Here is a 20,787-nt window from a genome sequence, read left to right as displayed (position 1 = left end):
GAAGGGCTGGATGGCGGTGGGGGCTGGGGTCCTGCAGGGAGGGGACCCTTCTGTGCTGGTGGGTGGGGGCCTGGCCTGCTTTTCGGTGGTGATAGTGGTGGTACGGAGTTCTTTGGGAAGTCCACCTTGCAGATGAAATGACCGTGAATAAAACTGGAGATGGCACGGAAGAACCTGGAGCAGAGGCCCTGAATCCTGTGAATCCTGTCCCCTGGGGGCCAGCAGGGCAGCACTCCTCTCCGCCTGCCTGGACCTGCGGGTGCCGAGGGCAGCCCTTCGCAGCCCTTCTCAGCCCCTCACTTGCGGGTTTATTCCAGTGCCTTAGGGGCTGCTGGCTCGCAGGTGTCGGGGGTGGGGGGAGAGCAGGGGGCAGGCCTCAGGTGCTTCTCTGAGTTGACCAGAGTCCGCTATTGAGGTCAGGTTCACCAGCCCTGTTGACCAGAGAACCTCCATGAGAAAGGGCCCTGGGAGTGGTAAGCGGGCCGCCTGGTATGAAGAAGCACATAGCTACCCCGTGCCGTCCCCTCTCGCTCATTCTGACCTCAGATTACCCATAGTCCCCATTCCTGATTGTCCCCCTGGAGGTAGCTGGCCGCTGGGGAGGAGTCTTTCTTCGGGTGACCAGTTTCCTTAGGTAACAGTCTGCCTAGCCTCGCGGGGGACTTGGTGTGTTCCGTCTGTTGTTTGCTGTCCGTTTCTTCCTCCGTGTCTCCATCAGAGGCACTGGGAGTTCGCCTGTGAGGTTTGATGATACTTTCTGGGAGCATGATGCTTGGGACTTGGGAGGGGCTTTGCAGACCCCCCAGAAGTGCACTGTCAGATGGCACCGGTCTCACCGCTCAGTTTGGAGGCTCCACCAACAGCACCCCCGTGAGTCCATGGTCCTTCCGTATGGGAAACACCAGCTTCCCAGCCCCAGACGCTGCTCTGTGAACATTTAAAAGTGAATTTGACACAACAAGCAGCAGCCTGAGTTAATCCAAGGCCAGCATGGTCCCCCCTTTAGTTCCAGGTGAAGGCCCCTTCTATCAGTAGGGCTTGCCAGGGCTGCCCACCTTCTGAGTGGTCACGGGTACCACTTGTGACAGACGAGCGCGCTTGACTACACTGTGAGCTTTTTGGAGCCGCAGAAAGCATCCCTCCTTGACTTGGCTCCTCGCCATTTCTGCTGATGACAACATACAGGTAACACTATGTTTTACGTGGACATAATCCTTTCGAATTGCTTGCGAGTGGCTCGCTACTTACCTGCTGGTTGGAAATGAGCCTCAGCTCCGAGGACACAGCCTCTGAGAAGGGTGCTCTCCTGAGGATCCCTTCTGAAGAGCGTGGGGTACCCACGTCTCAACTCCAAGAATATACTCAGATACTTAAAGAGCATTCTGTGTTAGCAGACCCCTACATTCCAAGAGAGTGTTAAAATCTCCAAAACAGCCTGTGTCACAACTGACAGTCCTGGGCTTCTCACGAGAGAACGCCTGATCTTAACCCATCCCCATCCCACTGGCAGCAACGAGATGACATTCTTCCCAGGGAGGAAGAATGCAGGTTAAAGGGACCCAGAAACATTTCTTACACCTTCTAGAATGTTGACTCCTAGAGTTAAATAAACCCAGGGCACCAGTGCAAACTTAAGACGGGATTTTTCTCAAGTCCCGTTAAATCTACTTGCTCATCGTCAAGTCCGATGCTGCAGAAATTGTAAAACTTCAGCTTTGAGGCCAGACCAGCCACGCTCAGCCATGATCTCGCAATATGTAGCATCCACCTGGGGAGAGACGAGGTTGGTCACACCAAGTCCTCGCGCAGAGCCAGGCGGCCCACGTGCGCCCAGGCAGGACCCTCCAGGTGCAGAGAGCTGGGGACGTGTGCAGGTGTCTCCCCAGAAGGGTGGGGATGAGTGGCTTGACTCTCCCCTTTCCTTCATGCCTGTGCAGGAGAGTTTTGGTGTCGAGGTTTTGGACTTGAACGTCGGACCATACAGGAGAGAGTTCTAGGGACCCTTTTGGGATCGGGCCAGTTGTCCTGGCCCAATTTCGGAGGCAGCTAGGACCCCTTGGGCAGACTAAGCTGTTTTCAGGCTGTGCAGTGTGGCCATGGATTGCATATTGGCCTCTCTGAGTTTTCCTACCTTAACACAGCTGGCTGGAGATGATCCTGCAGCCCCCAGTAGCCCCAGTTCGGAGAGCCTGGGAAGTCTGTGTGTAAGAAAGTGCATTTCCTGGTGTTGGATGAACTAGTCACCCTGTTAACGAGTGACTCTGTTGTTACAGGTAACTAAATATCCAGCTTTTATTTTCCTCTACAGTCGCCTAAATCATTTAAATCAATTGAAAAAAAGACGCCCCGCCCCAAACGTCACCTCGCCCTTGGTGGTGGCCAGCTCCTTGGCTGCTTGCAGAGTGCGGTGGGGAGCCAGCCAGACTCTGGAGTGCTCTGATTCCAGCCGGGCACCCTCTGCGCACCCAGCGCCTGGTTGTGCTTCTGTACCTTGTTCTGTTCTGATGAGAAATGGTAACTTCACGTTTTACATTTGATCCTCAGGGGCAAAGCCACACAGCCGCCGCTTTTCCGAAGACGTGGCTCAGCTCCTGCTCTCCAATGGAGGCCAGAGTCACAGCCTTGGACGCACCCTGCCCGGACAGGACCCCGGCGGGCCCCGCGCGGAAACGGCAGCCCCCGTGTCCGCACGTGAGGACCGCAGCAGGGAGACCTCCAGGAGACCGGAGCTGCCTCGGTTTTCTGTGGACTTGAAGATGCCTGCGTGCCACCCCAAGCAGGAGGTCCGTGGCTTTAGGGACGCCGTAGACTTCCCTTCGAATGCAGGTCAGGCTTTTCCAGAAGGCGCAGCCCTGCAGCTATCCTCGGAGAGCCCGGCTGGCCACCCCAAAGAGAAGCCCTGTGATCTGCACAATAAGGAGTATTCTGGGGGCAGGAGGGCGCTGGCCCCAGACCTGATCCCGCTGGACCTGAGCGAGAGGTCGACCCGGGACGACCCCAGCCACAAGGAGCTGGCCTCCTCGCTGCAGGCGGCGCTGGCCGTGTACCCGTGTCCCTACTGCAGCCACAAGACCTACTACCCCGAGGTGCTGTGGATGCACAAGCGGATCTGGCACCGCGTCAGCTGCAGCTCCATGGCCCCCCAGTGGACGCAGCCCAACGGCTACAAGAGCATCAGAAACAACTTGGTTTTCCTCGTCCGGAGCGGACGCACCGGCCCCCCGCCCGCCCTTGGGGGCAAAGACTGCCAGCCTCTGCCCATCGCTAGGTTCACGCGCACCCAGGTGCCGGGTGGCGCGCCAGGGCCCAAAGGCAGCTCCTTGCCCCTGGGTGGGACCCCAAAGGCCACTGGCATGCCTAAGAGCCGGGAGGGCCATCCGGGGGGCCCCTGCGCTCTCTGGGCAGCTGGCTCTGAGGGGCCTCGGCAGACCAAACCGGGCCATGGCCCGGAGCAGCACAGCGCCCTGGTCCAGCCGCCTCCGCCCAGGCCGAAGCAGGAGGCCGGCCCCAGACCTGGGCCTGCGGCGGGCGGTAGCTTCAGCAGAAGTGCCACCCCCACACCCACTGTCATTGCCCGGGTGGGCTCCCAGCCCCCGGCCACCAGCAGGCTGGGGGACAAGTATGTCATCGCCCCTGTGGGGGCCGGCCTGGGCCCCCCAAATAAGCACAGTGCCCCGGACCCACCGAAAGCCAAACTGAGCCCTCAGCCTCAGGGTCAGCTGCAGGTGAAAGACGACGGGGGCCCCGCCCTACCTCCCCGAGAGCCCCCCTCCAAGGCCAGCCAGGGCTCCAGAGGGAACACCGCCCCGCAGGCCCAGCCCACCCCGCAGGCCGTCAAGCAGGAGCCGGCGCCCGAGGGCCATGAGAAGCGCCTAGACATCCTCAATATCTTTAAGACCTACATTCCAAAGGACTTGGCCACGCTCTGCCAGAGCTGGGGGGCCAGCGGCCCTGCGCCCGAGCACAGAGGTAAGCTGTGCCGTCCCTCCCTTCGTCCCAGCTGTGGCCCCAGCTGGCTCCCCCCGCCCTCCGGCTGGGAGTGCCCCTCTGGCTGGGAGTGCCGCCTGCTGGCAGCACCTAGGCTGTGGCCCTGGGGCTGCCTCCCGGGATGTTCGTTTGGAAACAGTTCCACCTCCTCCACGCTGATGTTGACAGGAGCAGGCCGCCTCCATGGCACTTCACCTCTTTGATATTTTAAGCAAAGTTTCGACAGATGTTCATTGTCCCTTGTTAAGTTTTATTCTTATACGTATACAGTGGACCCTCGGTTCTCAAACTTAATTCATTCTGGAAGGCTGTTCAAGAAGCAATTTGTTCAAAACCAAATCATTTTTTCCCCCATTGGAAATATTGTAAATTAAATTAATCTGTTCCAGACCCTTAAATGATTCCCTGTTTTAACCTTTCTTATTCTTATTACTCTGGAAAATTAGCTTCTATCATACTTTGCAATTATTTCTCTTTGAAGCTCTATCACTGTTTTCACAACTTTTATTTTCCCTTTGCTGCTATCACTAACCTTGTTAGGACCCACGGTGACTTACTGTATATATTTAATAATAATAATGAGCAGCCACAAAAGCAAAAATACCCTGAAAATATTTCACAGCACAATTTCCCGAGATGCTAATAACGTGAGGTGTAGCGGTAAATTGACTCAACTTGTGCATTCTCTCCTTTGTTTGTAGCTTGAGAGACACGTGACTGATCATACAGGTATTAGCATGAAAGGGTTGTTGGGTCGAGAACCGAAGTTTTGTTCAACAGCCGAGACATTTTCCCCGTGAACAACTTGGTCGAGAACCGAATTGTTCAAGATGGGAGACATTCGAGAACCGAGGTTTGACTGTATATAATTAAAAAAAATATATATAATCTATATAGATCAGTGTGCCAGCGTTAGTAAGCAAAGCCTCTGTAGACTAGAAATGTTCCTTCTAAAGTTTGGGGAATGGACTTTCGCTAGTTCTGGAAAAAATATTCCTTAAATGCCCATTTCCTTTCCTGCCAGTCCCTCAGTGTGGACACCTAGCAGTAATAACAAGGAATCGCCAGCAGGTTTTCACGTGCCCCATTTGGGTATGATGCCCTTGATCGTGAGTTGAAGGTCACGCTCACTGCGCACCAAGCACCCTGGGAAATCTGAGTGTTTCCGTGGAAAACCACCCAGACAAACCCAGCCCTGTGGGGTCTGTCCCTGAGTTCTCACCTTGGGCGGTCCTCACCGGCTTGGACAGAAGTGTCCATCTGGCACCTGCACTTTCTCTTTTCACACCTGCCCTTTCTTAAAGCAGATTCCCGAGTTCTGTGACCTTTGAGAACTGGCCCCTCAGCACCCATTAAGCTGGAAGCACTTTGGGGGATGGGGCTCAGGGTTGGTGAGGTCATGTCAGCAGAGAGGCACCCCGAATCCACTGTGTGATGGCGCTGGGCAGACACGTGCCAGTCTAAGTTCCTGCTCTTCTCCTGTGACTTTGGGACCAGCCCAGGTGCCCAGGCACCTGAGCCACCTCGGTCTGGCCGGTGATGCTCTACTTCACGTGGACCCTTAGAGAAAACATGGGGTGTTTCTCGACTAGGAGAAAACTAGGGCGTTGCACAGCCTTGGAGACTGTCTGGTGGAGCTCGCATTGCATTCAGCCTCGGCTCCCATTCTGAAAAGTACTGAGCCATGTGGGTCCTGCTCACATCACAGTCAGCACTCCCTGTGAACTTTGCGGAGTGGAGCCGAGGGCCTGGGCGCCCAGAGGTGTTGCGAGGCTTTATGCTGAGTGTTCGTAAGAAGCAGTGAGACCCCGTGGGTCCTGGTTAAGGTTCTCACCCTGTCTCCTGGCAGAGGTGCTCTGTGCCCAACACGTGCCTGGGCATAAGCCTCCTGGTAGGTGGTGAAATAGCGTCCACACAGCTCAGTGCTGCACTTTTTCCGGTCTCAGTTCCATCGAGCAAGCTTGACACAGTCAGCCGTAGTTTCCACTCGTGCAGGTCATTTGCTGTGTAACGGATCAGAAGTACACAGGTCAGACTTTGGGATCTGATACTGGCCTCAGTTCTTTAGATACAAATTTTCTTGGACCCGAAAGTGAGACGCTCTGGACCCAGGTGACAGGGGAGAGTCGGCGGGTGCCGGTCCAGTCCTTCCCCTACTGCACCCTCACGGCGCGTGAGCGACACGTTCGCAGTGTTTCAGTGACCTCTGCCCCGTAACCCGACCTGCAGTTGAGTTAGTTCCAGCCCCACGGCTGCACGGGTGACCCAGACCCACACCAACACACCACACCCACCCTCAGGTCTCCCGTGCTGCCCGGCGGCCTGCTTGTGGCTTTTATTGTTTTCCCCCCAAAAGAAGTGAGTTTGAAGTCAAGGTTTTAAGAATTTCAAATGACAGAGATAGAAATACAAAGGAGCTTGACATAGTTTCCTTTCTCCTTAAAATTTAAAAATATAATTGGTCCTAAGGCTTAAAAAAAAAAAAGAAATTAAGTGTTTACTTTTTAAATGTGAAAAGTGCTCAACCTTCCGTAGAGCACCTGTGCTCTCCTGGACGATCACCCTTCTCACATTCACACTGACATAGCCAGGACTGAGTGTTCCCCTTCGCTCTTATGGGGGTCGCTCAGGGGAGGTGTTTTCAGCTCTTGAGTGCTTCTCCACTAACAAGTGCAGTTGGAGCATCAGAGCTTCCTGAGCGTGGGGAGGGGCCGAGATCCGCTTCTGCAGGCTGCCATGTGAGCAGCCGCCCGGTAAGGAGGGACCCGCCTCCCCCAGGTGACCTTTTCCTCTGCTGGGCCCTGGTCTCAACTCGGGGGCAGATGAGAACCCGCCTGAACCCTTCCCATGGTAGTGCGCTGCCTCCTGCCACGGCTGTCATCCCCTCCTGGGGCCCCGCTCCCGCCCAAGCACCCTAAGCTGGACATGTTCCCACAGTCTGACCTATGTACTTCGCTGATTCCTTTCCTCCTTTGCAAGTTTGTTTAGGAAGCTCTGGAGGTGTTTGTTGCTGCAGAAGGCAGCCCAGAGCCTGGGTGTGGTCTGACTGAGAGGTGAGAGGCCCCTGGGGTGACCAGCGTGTGAATGTCCTTGTTAGGGAGACTGCCTGTTGCTGCAGCTCGGGCAGGGGCATCATCACAGACATGTCGCTCCACGTGCCAGTAACCGCCCCTTCTGAGGTTTGCTGTCCACTGTGGCTGCGCCTGCTCCTCCTCGAACCTGTGGGCAGTGGACCCTTGCATCCTGAATCTGGGTTCTCTCCTAATTCATCTCGAGTCCAAATCACGTTTATTCTCTGAGTCTGTGGGCACCCTGGCTCTTATTTTGTCGCCTGATGCATTCGCTTTATGTCTCCTCCTGGGGTGTCATCTGCGAGGGAAGGTCACCCCTTGGCGTGCTGGCCATCGATTACACCTGTAGCGTCGCCTGCAGCCGGGGAAGAGAAAGCCTCGGGAGAGAATCTTCCAGGGGAGGAGGACTGCATTGTTGTGTCTGTGATGCAGTTGGCGCTGCCAGTGAGATTCTGTGATTTTTTTTTCAGTGACGTTTCCATTCACACAGCACGTTGCTCTGAGGCGGGGTCTCGAAGACATCAGGTGTTTTCAGGAGGGAAGACAGTTCTCAGAGACCTTTCCCCACACATGTTTCAGGTGGAAGATGCTTGTGAAGAAATGATAGTCTGGAAGTGCTGCCAAAAGAGGCAGGCGCTATGAGGCAGTGACGCTGTCCCTTCCCTCGGGCTCGCCGACTCACCTGTTACGAACGGAAAAAACATTGTTCCACAGAGTGGCTGCCAAGTCTGGAAACGTGACTATAACATGAATGGTTTGTTGATAGAATAGTAATAAAATAACAAATCATCTGTGTTTCCAGACTTGTGGCTAGCCAATGGTATATGATAGTATGGGTTTTAGAATAAAAAAACTAAAGCTAACGGGAATGACATAGTGCTGGTAGAATACTAGGGAAGGTCTTTCTTATTGGCCCTTAAAAATGATCCTTTCTACCAGGGATGCAGTAATATGATGATTTGAAAGACTGTGCTTCCTTGGCCTGAATCTTTCAGACAAGGGTGAGCATCTGACGAGGGTTAGCATCCCTGGAAGGCTGGCCAGGCCGCTTCCTCCCTTCTGACTCCACTTGGCACACCTCTGGTTTCTGGGTTAAGTGTTAGCACTGCCGCCCACCAGGTGGGCTTCAATTCGAACGAAGTTCATAACCTTTTGATTAACTCAGAATTTTGCAGTAGCTTTGGCATAATATTATTGACCACAAAGGGCAAGGGTCGTTTCTTTACGAAGTAAAGATAAAATGCTCTGGCAGAACGCGCAGGGAAACGTGTGTGTGTGTGCACGCATGCCTATGCATCCTTAATTGAGGAAGTAAGAATGGTGAGTAGAGGAGTAGTTTGGATAGGAAGTAGCCAGCTGAGAGATTTCCTCAGGGAAAAAGTGTTATAATGACTTGTGTTTGAATGTGACTTCAGACACAAGTGCCGTGCTGTCTGTCACCATCGTTAGCAGGTGTCTCGTGTAGGCAGGGACTGTGCATGGGAAGCAGTCTGATAGTACCTGGAAAAACGGGACTGCCACGGTGACCGTCAGAGGAGGTTTCCATGGGAGCGCCTCTGGGTGGTGGAAGGGAGTGGGGAACAGAGTGCTTTTTGAGCTGAGAGTTTCCTGGACCCAAATAAGGAAGGAAAGGCGTCCCTGAACACAAAGCCAGCAGCGTAGCCATTTTCACACTGGATGTGTGTACTCAGACTCAGTGGAGACGTGGGGGCGTGGGTGCCAGCCCCTGCAGGAGGGCCTCGCTCAGAAGGGGCAGCCCTCCTGAGCTTTCCCTCCACCCATGCGCTTGCTGAAAACTCTTGGGAAGAGGAGCCCGCGGGTGACAGCTGAAGTTGCTGAGTCATGCTTTTCTTGTACGTTGCACGGGCCCCTTGCCAACATTAGTGAGTGGTTTTCCATTAATGACAGTGGGACAAGTGTTGGTTATGATGTGTCTTATGCTTTTTGCGTTCCTGAACTGAGAACTGGGTGGGCAAGTTCTTGAATTTCTCTGAGGCTCGGGTTAATGACTTGTCAACGTGAGAAATCAGACAGGTCTGCCAGCCGGTTCGTGCCTTTCTTTGCTTCTTCTCTCCATGAACGCTACCTGTAACGTATCAACGATTGTGTGTTGTTTTATCTGTGGAGGCATCTGATTTGGGAATCGTGACGTGGGTTCTGCTGATTTGACTGAGACCCTGTCACACTAAAATGTCACACGTTCAGTCCATAAACAGCTCACTGAGCTTCATTTAAAAATGTGTTGCTTCAGAGGTAACTCTAGTGAGTAGTTTCGTGTCTTGTTCCTCCATTGAGCTGAGTTACCATTGAGCTCAGGGAAGTCTCTGTGGAGCCACCATGCTGTGAAAATTAGCCTTTTCTTCAAGACACCATAACAGGAAAGGTATTCAGATGAGTGAGCATATCGGCCTCCCTTTTCCGAGCATAGCTGACTGCGTTTAGGATCAGAAGGGAACTTGAGGCCTGTGCTTCGGCCCAGGGCCTCATTCCCAGGTGTTCCCTGTGGGCTCCGTGGGGACAGCGTGGGACACACAGGTGTGGGCCCAGTGGGTGAGGTGTTGATGGCTCGCCCCTGGCCCGTGGCCCAGCCCATCGACCGGGGCCGGGGCCGGCCTTGCTGCCTCTGAGTTCCGGCGCCTGGTCTGGCCACCCAGTGTCACTCCGATTTGCTTGGTGTGCCGCTGACAGAGCCTGGGAAGGCTGGGCGAGCATCCAGCTGCTCGGAGCCGCACACCTGACAGCCGCCGATTCGGGCTCATCACGGGAGTGAGTTTAATTCGCTGTAATTCATGCTCGCTCGGGGCCCTGCCTGTGCCTGGCTCTGTCAGAGGAGCCTCAAGGAAGGTAGCTCCCCTCAGGTCGCATCAGACAGACTAATGATGGTTTACTCTCCCCTTCCGCATCTGCACCCCTTGGCCACTGCCACCCAGGGACGCCCCGGACGCAGGCCCGCCAAGGAGACTTCGTCTGCGTGGAGTGCGGGAAGTGCTTCCACCAGCCCAGCCACCTGCGGGCACACATGCGGGCTCACTCAGGTACGGCTCGCCCTGTCCCTCCATCCCTCTGTCCCTCCACCCCTCCCTTCCTTGTCCCTGTGGGGTGTGGGTGTCCTCCGCAGGGGTTCATTCCCCCCCCCCACCCACGTCATTGACATGTGGACACCTAGGTCCTTGTGGGGGGGGGGAGGGGGGGGAGGGTGACGCATCCCCTTCTGTGACTGTGCGCCAGACTCTCCTGAAACAGATTTTTCTTTGCATCAAGTGCCATGTGGTTTAATTTGAGATCAGCCTGTTTGCAAATGTTTCGTTTTAATTAGAGAGTAGACTCCCCAGAAATGAATATGCGAATGAGCTATGCTGCCACCAGCACCCACGGAAATCAAAGCCGCTGTCAGTGTGACAGGCGCTGGGCCCCTACGGTGTGGCTGGGACCCTCTGGAGGCACCCGGGAGGGATGCGGACCCCGGGCCCATAGGAACGCGCGGCCCCGAGACCGTGTCAGGCTGAGAAGCCGTGTGTCACCCACCGGGAGCGGGAGGCTGGAGGGTCCATTCTCAGAAGTGTGAAGGATCACACGTAAGCCGGTCTGATGTGAAATGACAGGGGCCAAATGGTAAGTGAGGCAGGAGGAGGGTCCCTTCCCACAGGCTGGTAATTAATGTTGTCAGTGAGGCTTTCTTCAGCAGCCGCGTCCGAATTAAAAAGGGCAGTGGCCCCGGGCGGCAGCATCACAGTCCCTTCGGAAGTGTGATGGTAAATTGGTGTTTCCCAGCCCTGGGCTTGGCGCTGGTGTCTTTTTGTGTGGAGCGCTTGATCTGTAATGGCCCCGATTGCCGCTAACACTCCCCTTGTTCCCACAGTGGTGTTTGAGTCCAACGGCCTCCGAGGTGCTGACGTCCACGCCACCTCCACCGATGCCCCCAAACAAGTAGGTCTCCCGGCGGGCGTGAGGGGAGGTTTGGGTTGCAGCACGGTCGCGGGAGCATGAGCCGAGGTGCTCTCTCGGGACAGACGTGCAGACACCTGCTGGGCTTGGACGTGGAGCCTAGGCCTGCAGGACAGCCCAGCGCAGGGGACTGGAAACTGGGAGTGTCATTCCAGCCGCTCAAGGTCTTGTTGGGGCTGTGGGAACTGGGAGAGACTGGTGGGGCCCAAGACCTTTGACATTCACACTCTCTCACCCCGGCTGCTTTTATATGTTTTCTTGAGAAGAAATTATGCTTAGCCTCCTCTCTCAAGACCCACATTTTTGTGTTACTCTGTGTCCTCTACATCACGCACTCTACCGCACGGCCGTGGTGTGTAAAAACATCCGTGTCCATGCATATGTGACCATGCTCCTGTGGCTTTTGTATGCGAACCACTCGGTGTCTGCACAGCATGTTTGCGGAACTCTTGGAACCAGCGGTGATGGGACTGTGTGCCTTGCTCTGCAGTGGGGACGCACTCGACATCGTCATCGGTGGTCCCCTGTGCCATCCTGGGCTGAGAGCACGTGGTTTTAAAGCTCTCCTTCCTTGTTGTCCTCCTACAGAAAGTCACTGCCTCCCTCTTGTTCTCCCACCAGCATTTTCTGTGTAACATTCTTGCCTTAGGACGTTCTGAAACTGCAGACGCTCCCGTTGTGAATGCACAGGAGTGTGTTTGCCCTCAGATAAACATCAAGCCCCATCAGGTGGTGAGAGGGACGAAGGTTGCCCTGCCCCTGCCCCGGCAAACCCAATCATTGGAGGCATCCTGCTTGCTGACGATGACGGGGATGGGATGTCAGAGGGACTGCAGGCATCCTCTAGTCTTCTCCACTGGAAGAGAATGGCAAGAGGTGACAGGACCTCACCAGAACCTTCTGTGAATGAGGGATGACCTGCCCAGGGACTCCCGTTTTTAAATTTATTTCTGCATTTTTAGAATTCCTATTGTTGTTCAAAGCCTGTCTTCCCATGTCATTGACAAAATGCCTTCCCGTTTGTTACCATGTTTTACTAAGTGACTTTTCTCTCTTTAATAAAACTATAGTTTTAGAATGTCAAGCAGTTATTTCATGATGCTGTGACAACTTATGAAATAAATAACAGCTTGCAGAATGCCGAATGAGAAGATTTCCCAACACATGTGACCTCGGCTCGAAGCACTGTCCTTTTTAACAGAAATCAGCCCCGGTGACAAGAGGCACCGTTGCGTCTGTGGCTGCGTCTCAGCGAGGTCGTGCCATAATTGGAGAATTACATATTGAGATGACACCATGAGTCAGTCCAGAGGGTTCCTGCGTGCACAGACGACCCATTAAATCCACCCGAGATGTGGCTTTTCGATGCATGTTTGACAGGGGTGGGAGCCCAGGCAGATAGGAGTAACGCAGCGAGTCTCCGGGAACACACATCCATTTATTTGCTGCCTATTAATTCTGCGGGAGCCTCTTTAAAATGCTTCTGTCATGGGGAGAAGTAGCTCAGTAAAGCCAACCACCCGGCCTGTGTTTTAAATCATTTCTGTGTTGCTTATAGTTATGCTGAGAATTCTTAGCGGCGTTAGTCACCCTGGACTCTGACGGAGAAAAGATGCATTTACATTGTCTCTATAAACTCCGTTCTGCTATTTTATACTCACTCCCCACTGACCTCCCGGTTCCTGCCCACAGTGATGCAGGGACTGTTGGTGGGAGGCCCTCATGATCAGCTGTCCTCCTCGGGCTCAGGACAGGGGCAGCTCAGGCCGCCGTTGGGAAGGCCGAGCCGGGTTCACACGCCCCTCCTGTGCGGGCAGCTCGCTGGCTCAGTGACGCATTCGAGATCCCGGCTCTGAGAGCACTTCGGGTCCTTGTGTGTGAAGTAGCTTTTGTTGGCTAATCACTGCCTGTTCTGGTCCTTTAGGGAAATTCCATTTTCCTTAACCTGCTTTGGAATTGCAGTGTCTGCCAGGATTGAAGTGTCACCCGAGAGATGGGGTGATGGCAGGGTCGGCCCTAACTCTGACCTTCCGCCTGTTAACTTCGCCCGAGCCTGCCATCTATACAATAAGGACCACAGGGACACTTCCTGTATTCTTACTGTGAAAACCAACATAGAAAGTGGGCCGTGCCCGGCACACTTCAGTCATAGCTCTTGTCAGTTATTCTGAAAACGAATGACCGTCCTTACTAAGGGGGGAGACTCGTGTGCAGGGTGAGTCCTCGGGGGCCGTGCGTGTGGGTGAATAGGAGGACGCACACCTTTCCCTCTGTATGCGTGCCCGTCGCTGCTGCCGGACGAGCTGGGACTCCCCTCCATGCCGCTGTGCTTTCCTGGGTGTCCTCGCCTGTCAGAACCTAGCAGCATGCTTGGTCTTGTTTTGTTTTGCAGGCTGTAAGCTAGTTGCCCCTTATTGGGAGGGGACAGTGAAAGATTAGTTTGGGAACAGTGTTGTCAGCTTAGACGTCGTTTCCTTGCATGGCTCTCTGTTCAGAAGACCGCATGTCGGTGGAGGCGTCATCATTACATGGGCACCCAGAGGACAGCTGCCTTTGCCCTAACACCTGAGCCTTCTGTGCTGGATAATTGAGATGGGTCCTCACACACCTGCACCTCAGTGAGACGGGTCCTGGCAGGAGGTCCAGGCACATGGGCAGAAACTGACAGAAGTCAGCCAGATCAGAATGAACACGAGCTCCGAGGAGAGGTGAAGGGACTTCCTTTGGATGTGGTTTCCGCTGTGATTTCTCTTCTGTACGTCCTCTGGTTAAGCCTCTGCTGGGTTACAAGCACGCCCTTGATGTGGGGCTCCCAGAAGTGTAGTCATTGCTTCATAACACACTCCTCTGATGGACAGTGTGGGAGGGTCACTGAGACGGAAGTTCAAGTTGTGGATTCAGTAGTGGGGCTGCCGGTGGGTGGCTAGTGGGCACACTGTCTGTTCTCTGGGTGTCTCATCCTTTTGCTCTGTTGTGAGAGGACTTGGGCACTGGAGGGGAGGGCTGTCTTTATGGTGAAGCATCCATAGCTGTGGGGATAATTCTTCCAGTTCTTGGGCATGAAGCCACTCACTGTGCTTGTGTTTTGATGATAATTCTATTCACAAAGGTAGCTAAGAGTTCAAGCACACTTCTAAATGGGGGAGCAGTTTATGCCTGTTGTCACTTGACATATGTTTAGCATGATTAATTTCTCATAATCACCAGTAGTCATCATTAGAAAGAACCTTTGTGAAAATAATATGCTGCAAAGCGGGTATCATTGTCCTAGGATGTTAGAAAAAAAACAAACACAACTAAGGGTTTCTTAGTGTTGTGGAGAAATGGTTTTTTCATTATAACTGGTTGTGAAACATTAGAAATTAAAGTTTAAAACCAAGAAAAAAATTAACCCTCTCTCCCCAACCTCCTGGGTTGGGGGTTTAAAAGACCAGACTGGTTTTTGCTAAAATGTGAAAACTGGAGTTTTGATTGGTTTAGATTCTTTGCTAAAGTTTAAAGACTATGATTAATACATGATTTCTTATTATTCTAAGTGTTATTTTAAAACAGTTAAGCTGGGGAAATAATTTCATTAATCAAAATAACAGGAAATGAGAAAACAATGGCAACCTAATTTGTCTCGTTTTCAGCGGCGGGTATTATAATGTGGATGATGGGACTCACATAGGTTGGAGTATTTGGACGTAGGCACAATCTCTTTTCAGTATCACTGTTGGATTCTCAGATCCAATTCCAGAATTCAGTTCATTTGTCTTTGCAGTTTTCTTCGTCATAAAACCCAACAAACATCTTGAAACACACGGGCCGTTTTTCTCTAAGAATGACAAACTGCAAACGTCACAACGGTCACTGGTGAGTCATCCAAGGTGACCCACAGTGACAGGAGCCCTGCCTGTGTCTGGCTTGTTGGGTCTAGGCCATGATCAGTAAGGTGCTGCGTGCAGACTTGTTAGGCAGCCTGACACCACCTGTGCCAATGGGCGCCTCTTCTGAAGGCCGACCACCCTCTGAGGGCTGAGGGGTCCCTGTGTGTGCTGGGGGACAGGCTTTCTTGTACGCGTGCTGTCAACCCCCAACGTGAGCACAGACAGGGTCCCTTCCTTATAAAGACAGAAGGGGAGGAGCAGACCTCATAGAGTTCCAGAAGTCAGCATCCATCCCTAGAACACTAAAATGCCTCAGAGAAAGGGCGTATTTCTTTCAACAACACTGCAAAGACAGAAGAAACACCCGCTTCTCTAAAAGCACTCTTCTCGTTCTCTGATGACTGTTTATAGGAGGGAAAACCCAAAACTCTGTGTGCGTGCTCAGAATACCCCGTGTCCTCTTTGTGCCTGTGTTTCTGACTCCTGTCCCACAGCTGTGTTTCCCCCTTTGCCTGATTTCTCAGGTGAATTCCATCCATGCCTTAAAAACCCTGTAGGACTGCAATGTTCAGTAGTAAAGTGTGAGTTTTTGGGAATCAACATGTGAAAACGACTTTCTCAAACAATGAGATGCTATTTGAGCACCTCCCTTCAATTATAAAGAGAAATGGGCACCTGTGCATCTAGATTTGGGGGCTAAATTTAACAGCCTCATTCCTCAGCTTACCTAGGTTCTGCAGTCTTCCTAAACCAAATGTTTGTAGCCCTGGCTGGTGTGGCTCAGTTGGTTGAGCATTGTCCTGTGCACTGAAAGGTTGCCGGTTTCATTCCTGATCAGGGCACATACCTGGGTTTTGGGTTCGATTCGTGGTCAGGGCACATGCCGGAGTTTCGGGCTCTGTGCCCAGTAGGGGGCATGCAGGAGGCAGCCTATAGATGTTTCTCATCAATGTCTCTCTCCCTTCCCCCCTCACTTCCTCTCTCTCTAAAGATCAGTGAAGACATATTTTAAAATGCATCCTTCTGGTGTGCAGGGAGCTACAGCTAAAGTCAGGGTCTTTGCCAACCCACCGAGGTTGCTCCGCAAAAGTCATGGTTTATGTTCTTGGGTGTGGGTAAGAAGATCCATAGGAAATACGCACTCAGAAACCCAAAGGGCAGAAATGAGCTGTTCTGTTGTCTCCTTTTCTCATCCAGGGGAGAGACCTTTCTAACCCAGATGCCGTCCAGACAGTGCCTCTCAGAAAGGGCACCTAAAGCGAACCCCGTCTCCAGCGAACCCCGGTGCCCATGACAGCCGTTCGCAGTCCCCTCCTGGATGTCCCAGCTGCCTCCCAGCAGAGATCCTGACCGCCCGCGCGAGGAAGAGGAGGAAGAGTGGCCGCCCTCCCCACCCGCCACCCCTCATCTTAGATCGCTGTGCTGGCCCGGAAGCTGCAGGGCCAGGCCTCTCCTGGCCGGACGTTGAGGAATAAATAAAGACGCTGAACTCTAGAACTCCATGCAGATGTTCCGAACACGTATGCGTGCTCGTCGACCATGGTCCCACGCTTCCTGTGATAGATGGTGGCGTTGGCAGGCACAGCGGGAGCACACGTCTGTGCTGCTCACAACGAGTGGAGACACTGGAAAAGAGCTGCTCGCGCGTGTGGGACCGAGTGAAGCCGTGTGTGCAGGACTGTGGGGCGATGGTGGGGCTGGGGTTGAGCTGACAGTGTTACTGCTATGGCCTCTCCCCTCTTAGTGGGTATTTATGTGGTGAATGAGACAGGAAGGAGGGGGCGTGCAGGTGCTGTGGCGTACCAGGCTGGGTGGGGTGGGGTGATGGCAAACTCCCCCTGTCCCACCGTTAGGTTAGGCCGCCTCCCCGGGGCCCTCTGCATCCCCATTGCTCCTTTCCTTCCCCCCACGTCTGTGCTCAGCGTGTGGGTGGGGACATGGCCATGGGGATGTTTCTGTTCTGCTTCTGGAACAGAGCGAGTTGAACACTAAGAAAAGCAGGCTTCTTTGTTTATTCTCAGGACCTCTTGTAACAGGGCTACATTCTGCAAACTGCTCACAAAGGAAGGCTTCCCGTCTTAACGCCATCCAGGTCTGGACCATTTTGGTCGTGCAGGAGAGCCCTGGGAGACTTGGGGGCCCATCACCCTGAGCTGGTGCTCTGGAACCTTCTGCTCTCTCTCCCTGCCCCACCCCAGCAAGTAGGCCTGTTTCTCCGCGGGCCTGGTGCCCTCCTGGTGCCCCCCACAGGATGAGCGAGCGTCCTCGTTCCCAGAGCATGGAGGTCCCCAGGCCCCTGGGTGGGGTGGGCGGCTCTATATACCTCTTCCTCAGTCAGGCAAATGTAAGTTTTCGTGGTGGGGTTAAGGCCCCCAACAGAGGATCTTAAATCCTGCAGTGTACACAGTGAAGATCCTAGTCCACAGATACAAATAGTTTCTTTCCTTGGTACCGTGACACTTGGGTGATGACGGTAACCTTTCTGAGAGTTTCAGACGTTTGCACATAGGATTTTATGCATTATCAAAAGTTACTGCTGCCTTGAATGAAAATGTTCTGTGAAATTTTTTGCAAAAGCTTTACTAGGTTTTTTTTAATTGTGAAATTTTGTAAAGGCAGGAAGTGGATTAAAATGAGCATGCTACATATATTTTTCAAAAAAGCAATAATTTTACATGTACAGAAATTATCCTTAACCTTTAATACTGGTGAGAGCGACAGTTTACTTCATACCGTAATGGGTTAGCGCAGTTTTTGTAGAAAATGGGCTTCTGATACAAAGAGTTGTTTAAACACACACAAACACACACACACATACATACCCTAAAGTGTGGGGGTTTTTTTTGTTCTAATGATTTGTTGAATTATTATATTATTATTATTGTTGTTATTGTTATTAGTTAGTGTTTGGTTCTGGATTCTACTTGTTACTGAATTTAAATTACTTGACGGTTCAGGTTACTTTGCAACACTTGGAAACGATGCAATGTAACTGGCTAGTTTATATATATATATATGTATATGTGCATATATATGCACATATATACAGCACATACACATATGTATATGTGTGTATGTATATCTAATTTTTTACTTGGTTTTCCTGATATTCTTACACCGGATATGCACCAGAATGACCCGTCTTGTCGGTGTAATTGGGAATGTCCTTGCAAATACGGTTAAGCGACTGTGACCGACTGTTCTGTAAAGTTATTTTGAGCAGATACATTCCTCTGTTCACCTTAGAAACCACAATGCCTTTCTGTTGACTTTTGTTGGATCATTTCGATACTTTTCCCAAAGTGACCATCTCTGCATTTTCTGGCTTTTCGTTTCTTGGCTGAAAGTGAAAGATGACAGTTTAGGAACACACAGGGGCTAGTGACTTAGTCCTGGTCTGTTTCTCTGAGTTTTAGTTATTAAAGAAAGTCTGTACCCAAAGTGACATGGAGGCGTCGTGTCCCTTCTTACTGTCAGGAAGCAGCACCCAGGAGCCCAGCTGGCACTCCGAGCTGGGCGTGTCTTCACGGAGACTCCTCTCTGGGGAGCCTGGCGGGCTGAGGGGTGGGCGTCGGCAGAGGGTGAAACCATAGTCAGGGCAAATAATTGTGAGCATTAAGCAGAAATGAGGTTTCTACTTAATGACAGAGACGGGAGGGGACCCCTGAGGACGCCCCCCTCTGAGACACACCGTTTCCAGCCTGACTGTGGTTCCTTCTTCCACTGATCATCAGTATTGTATTGGTTTGTGAATGCCTTCCTGTCATCCCTGCCGTAGTATTTAATATGATTTATGTTTTCTTATTTATTTAGCCAATGTGTTTCAATTTGCTTTCCTTCGAACGATGATTTCCGCGTGATCTCTCCTGTAAGTCACCTCTGACTGTTCCAGCCTTTTCTACTACCTCTACCGATCTGCTGTTTCCTCGATTCTTCACAGGATTTTACAGTGTTGGCGTCTAATGTGACTTGGACAATAAAGGGTTTGGTTGTCTACTTGCAGCTTCTCCGTGTGTGTCCCCGGCGCCACCAGTGGCTCCTGGCGTGGCTGCCACTCGCTCTGCTTCTCCCGTTCATGTCTCCTACTCATTGTCGCCTTCAGATAACACACAGATGGATGAGCTGATAGAGATCTTTCAGGTTACTCACTCGTCCTCCTTAATTTGAAGAATGAACATTTCAGTTGCCCGAAGAATTGGCTTTTGGGCACGTCCACGGCTCGGTCACTTTTCCGCCTGCTTCCCGGGCGTGCGTAGAGCAATCTTAGGTGGACAGCTTCCACCTTGGTCAAAACACAACACGCATTTTCAGGCCCACGTGGTTTTTGGCCATTTTGGTTTTGGAACGCATTAAGTGCTTTAAGGGGTCCCCCCAATAGTTATTTATTTTTTGAACCAAGAGAGACACTGGTTTCCTGAGAAGGTTTTCACAGAGATTGCACTGGGAATCCACCTGTGGCCACCTGGTGAGAGAAGGAAGGTGGATCTTGCCCAGCCTGGCCGCTCTGCCACAGGGCCTCCGACGTCCCACAGACAGCCATGCCAAGGCAGGTGGGCCTAGTAACTCACTCAGCACCCATGAGGGTGGACTGTCGGGTGCTGCAGGGAGCAGGTGGCACCTCCCTAGGGCGCCGGCCGGCTCTGGGAGCGTCCCTTCTTCCAACAGAGAGAGTGTGGCTCTGAGGATGAGTGCGGGCTGCATCACAGAAGGGACCGCAGCCTGTCCGAGCACTTCCCGCACTTTCACAGACACATTCCTTCTTGAAAACAAAGCCCCTCCCCCGTCCCCCGCCCCCACCGCAGAGGTTTCAGGCCTGTGCCCAGGAGAGGGGCCTTGTCTTTGAACCAGTGTACCTTCCCCTCTGAAGGTGTCTACCTGCAGGGAGCGCACGCGCTGCTTTGCTGATTTTGCCTTTGCCGAGTTCTAATTGCAGAATATTTACTTCACTGAGCAAAGAAAGGAAACAGCAACAGGCCAGGGCGTCAAGGGAGGGTCCCCGCACACCCAGAGCCCCGCGTGCCCGTGGGCAGTGACGGGGAGAATGTTCATTCTTCATCAGTCTTGCTAATGATACTTTGAGGCAGTAAAATGCAAAAGACCATAGAATTTGTACTTCTTTTTTTAAAGGCAATTTATAACATTATATTTTGTACTCTTTATATTAGAATTTGTAACTAGATTGATGTATTTAACTATTTCTGAAAAAAAAGTTCAATGTTTCAGTTGTGTGATAAAATATTTAGATAAAACATATTCTATTGGAATTTGAAATCAATAAAAACATCTTGGAGTTCTTGAGACTTGTTAGACCTTTTTCCCCTACTTTAGGAGGTGGCTTAACTCCTCTGTGGTTTTGTTGTTGTTGTTGGCTGAACAGGCACTGAAGGGACAGTGGTCTTTCTTTGGGCAGACGCCTTTTCAGGATGACTCACAGACTGGTTCATCGAGAAGAGTGCCAAGGTGGCCGGAGCACTTTCTTCAAGTCTTCTGTGGACCCCAGGATAGACACACGCTTAAACAGAGTTTTTGGAGGGCGACTCTGTGTTTCTCATTTTCCCCAGGCCACCTTATTCCCCACACAAAGCCCGCACACGGCTCTTACACTGAATCCAAGGAGAAAGTACCAAAACCTTGGGGCGGGCTGGGCTGGGGTTGCCAGGGCTCTCTGAGTAGAGAGCAGTAACAGGACTTGGAGGCCTCAGGTGAACTGACCGAGCTTTCATTTAAATAGATAAAATGCATTTAAAAGGTATAATCTCTGTCTCAACTGGCAGAGAAAAGAAGGGCAAAGGTAAGTACTGGGATGTGGCTTTCACGGTGTCCGGGGAGGAAGCGGAGGGCTTGGTGTGGATAGCAGCCAGGCCTGTGCCCCAGTCTGCTCCTGAGCTGGCTGGTGCACTGAGCTCACCTCCGCG

The 20,787-nt window shown here is 52.4% G+C and overlaps 1 protein-coding gene across 4 annotated transcripts in view; it reads left to right on the top strand.

Annotated features, from left to right (window-relative positions):
• The window catches only part of ZNF516 (zinc finger protein 516), an 87,582-nt gene extending 67,412 nt beyond the window's left edge, over positions 1-20,170 (top strand). For 3 of the 4 annotated variants that reach the window (XM_059706385.1, XM_059706387.1, XM_059706386.1), the window contains exons 3-6: positions 2,545-3,969; positions 9,989-10,093; positions 10,918-10,985; positions 16,070-20,170. In XM_059706385.1, coding sequence (XP_059562368.1) covers positions 2,545-3,969; positions 9,989-10,093; positions 10,918-10,985; positions 16,070-16,129 — 1,658 coding nt within the window. In that variant the 3' untranslated portion in view covers positions 16,130-20,170. Of the gene's footprint in view, positions 1-2,544; positions 3,970-4,688; positions 4,841-9,988; positions 10,094-10,917; positions 10,986-16,069 lie in introns of those variants that run through there. The other variant, XR_009454120.1, reaches the window with a different exon arrangement.
• The last annotated feature ends 617 nt before the right edge of the window (positions 20,171-20,787 follow it).

Source organism: Myotis daubentonii, chromosome 8 (assembly GCF_963259705.1).
Source record: "Myotis daubentonii chromosome 8, mMyoDau2.1, whole genome shotgun sequence".
NCBI lineage: Eukaryota > Metazoa > Chordata > Mammalia > Chiroptera > Vespertilionidae > Myotis > Myotis daubentonii.
Note: the sequence above shows the minus strand (reverse complement) of the source record. Positions and strands in the feature narration are given on the sequence as shown.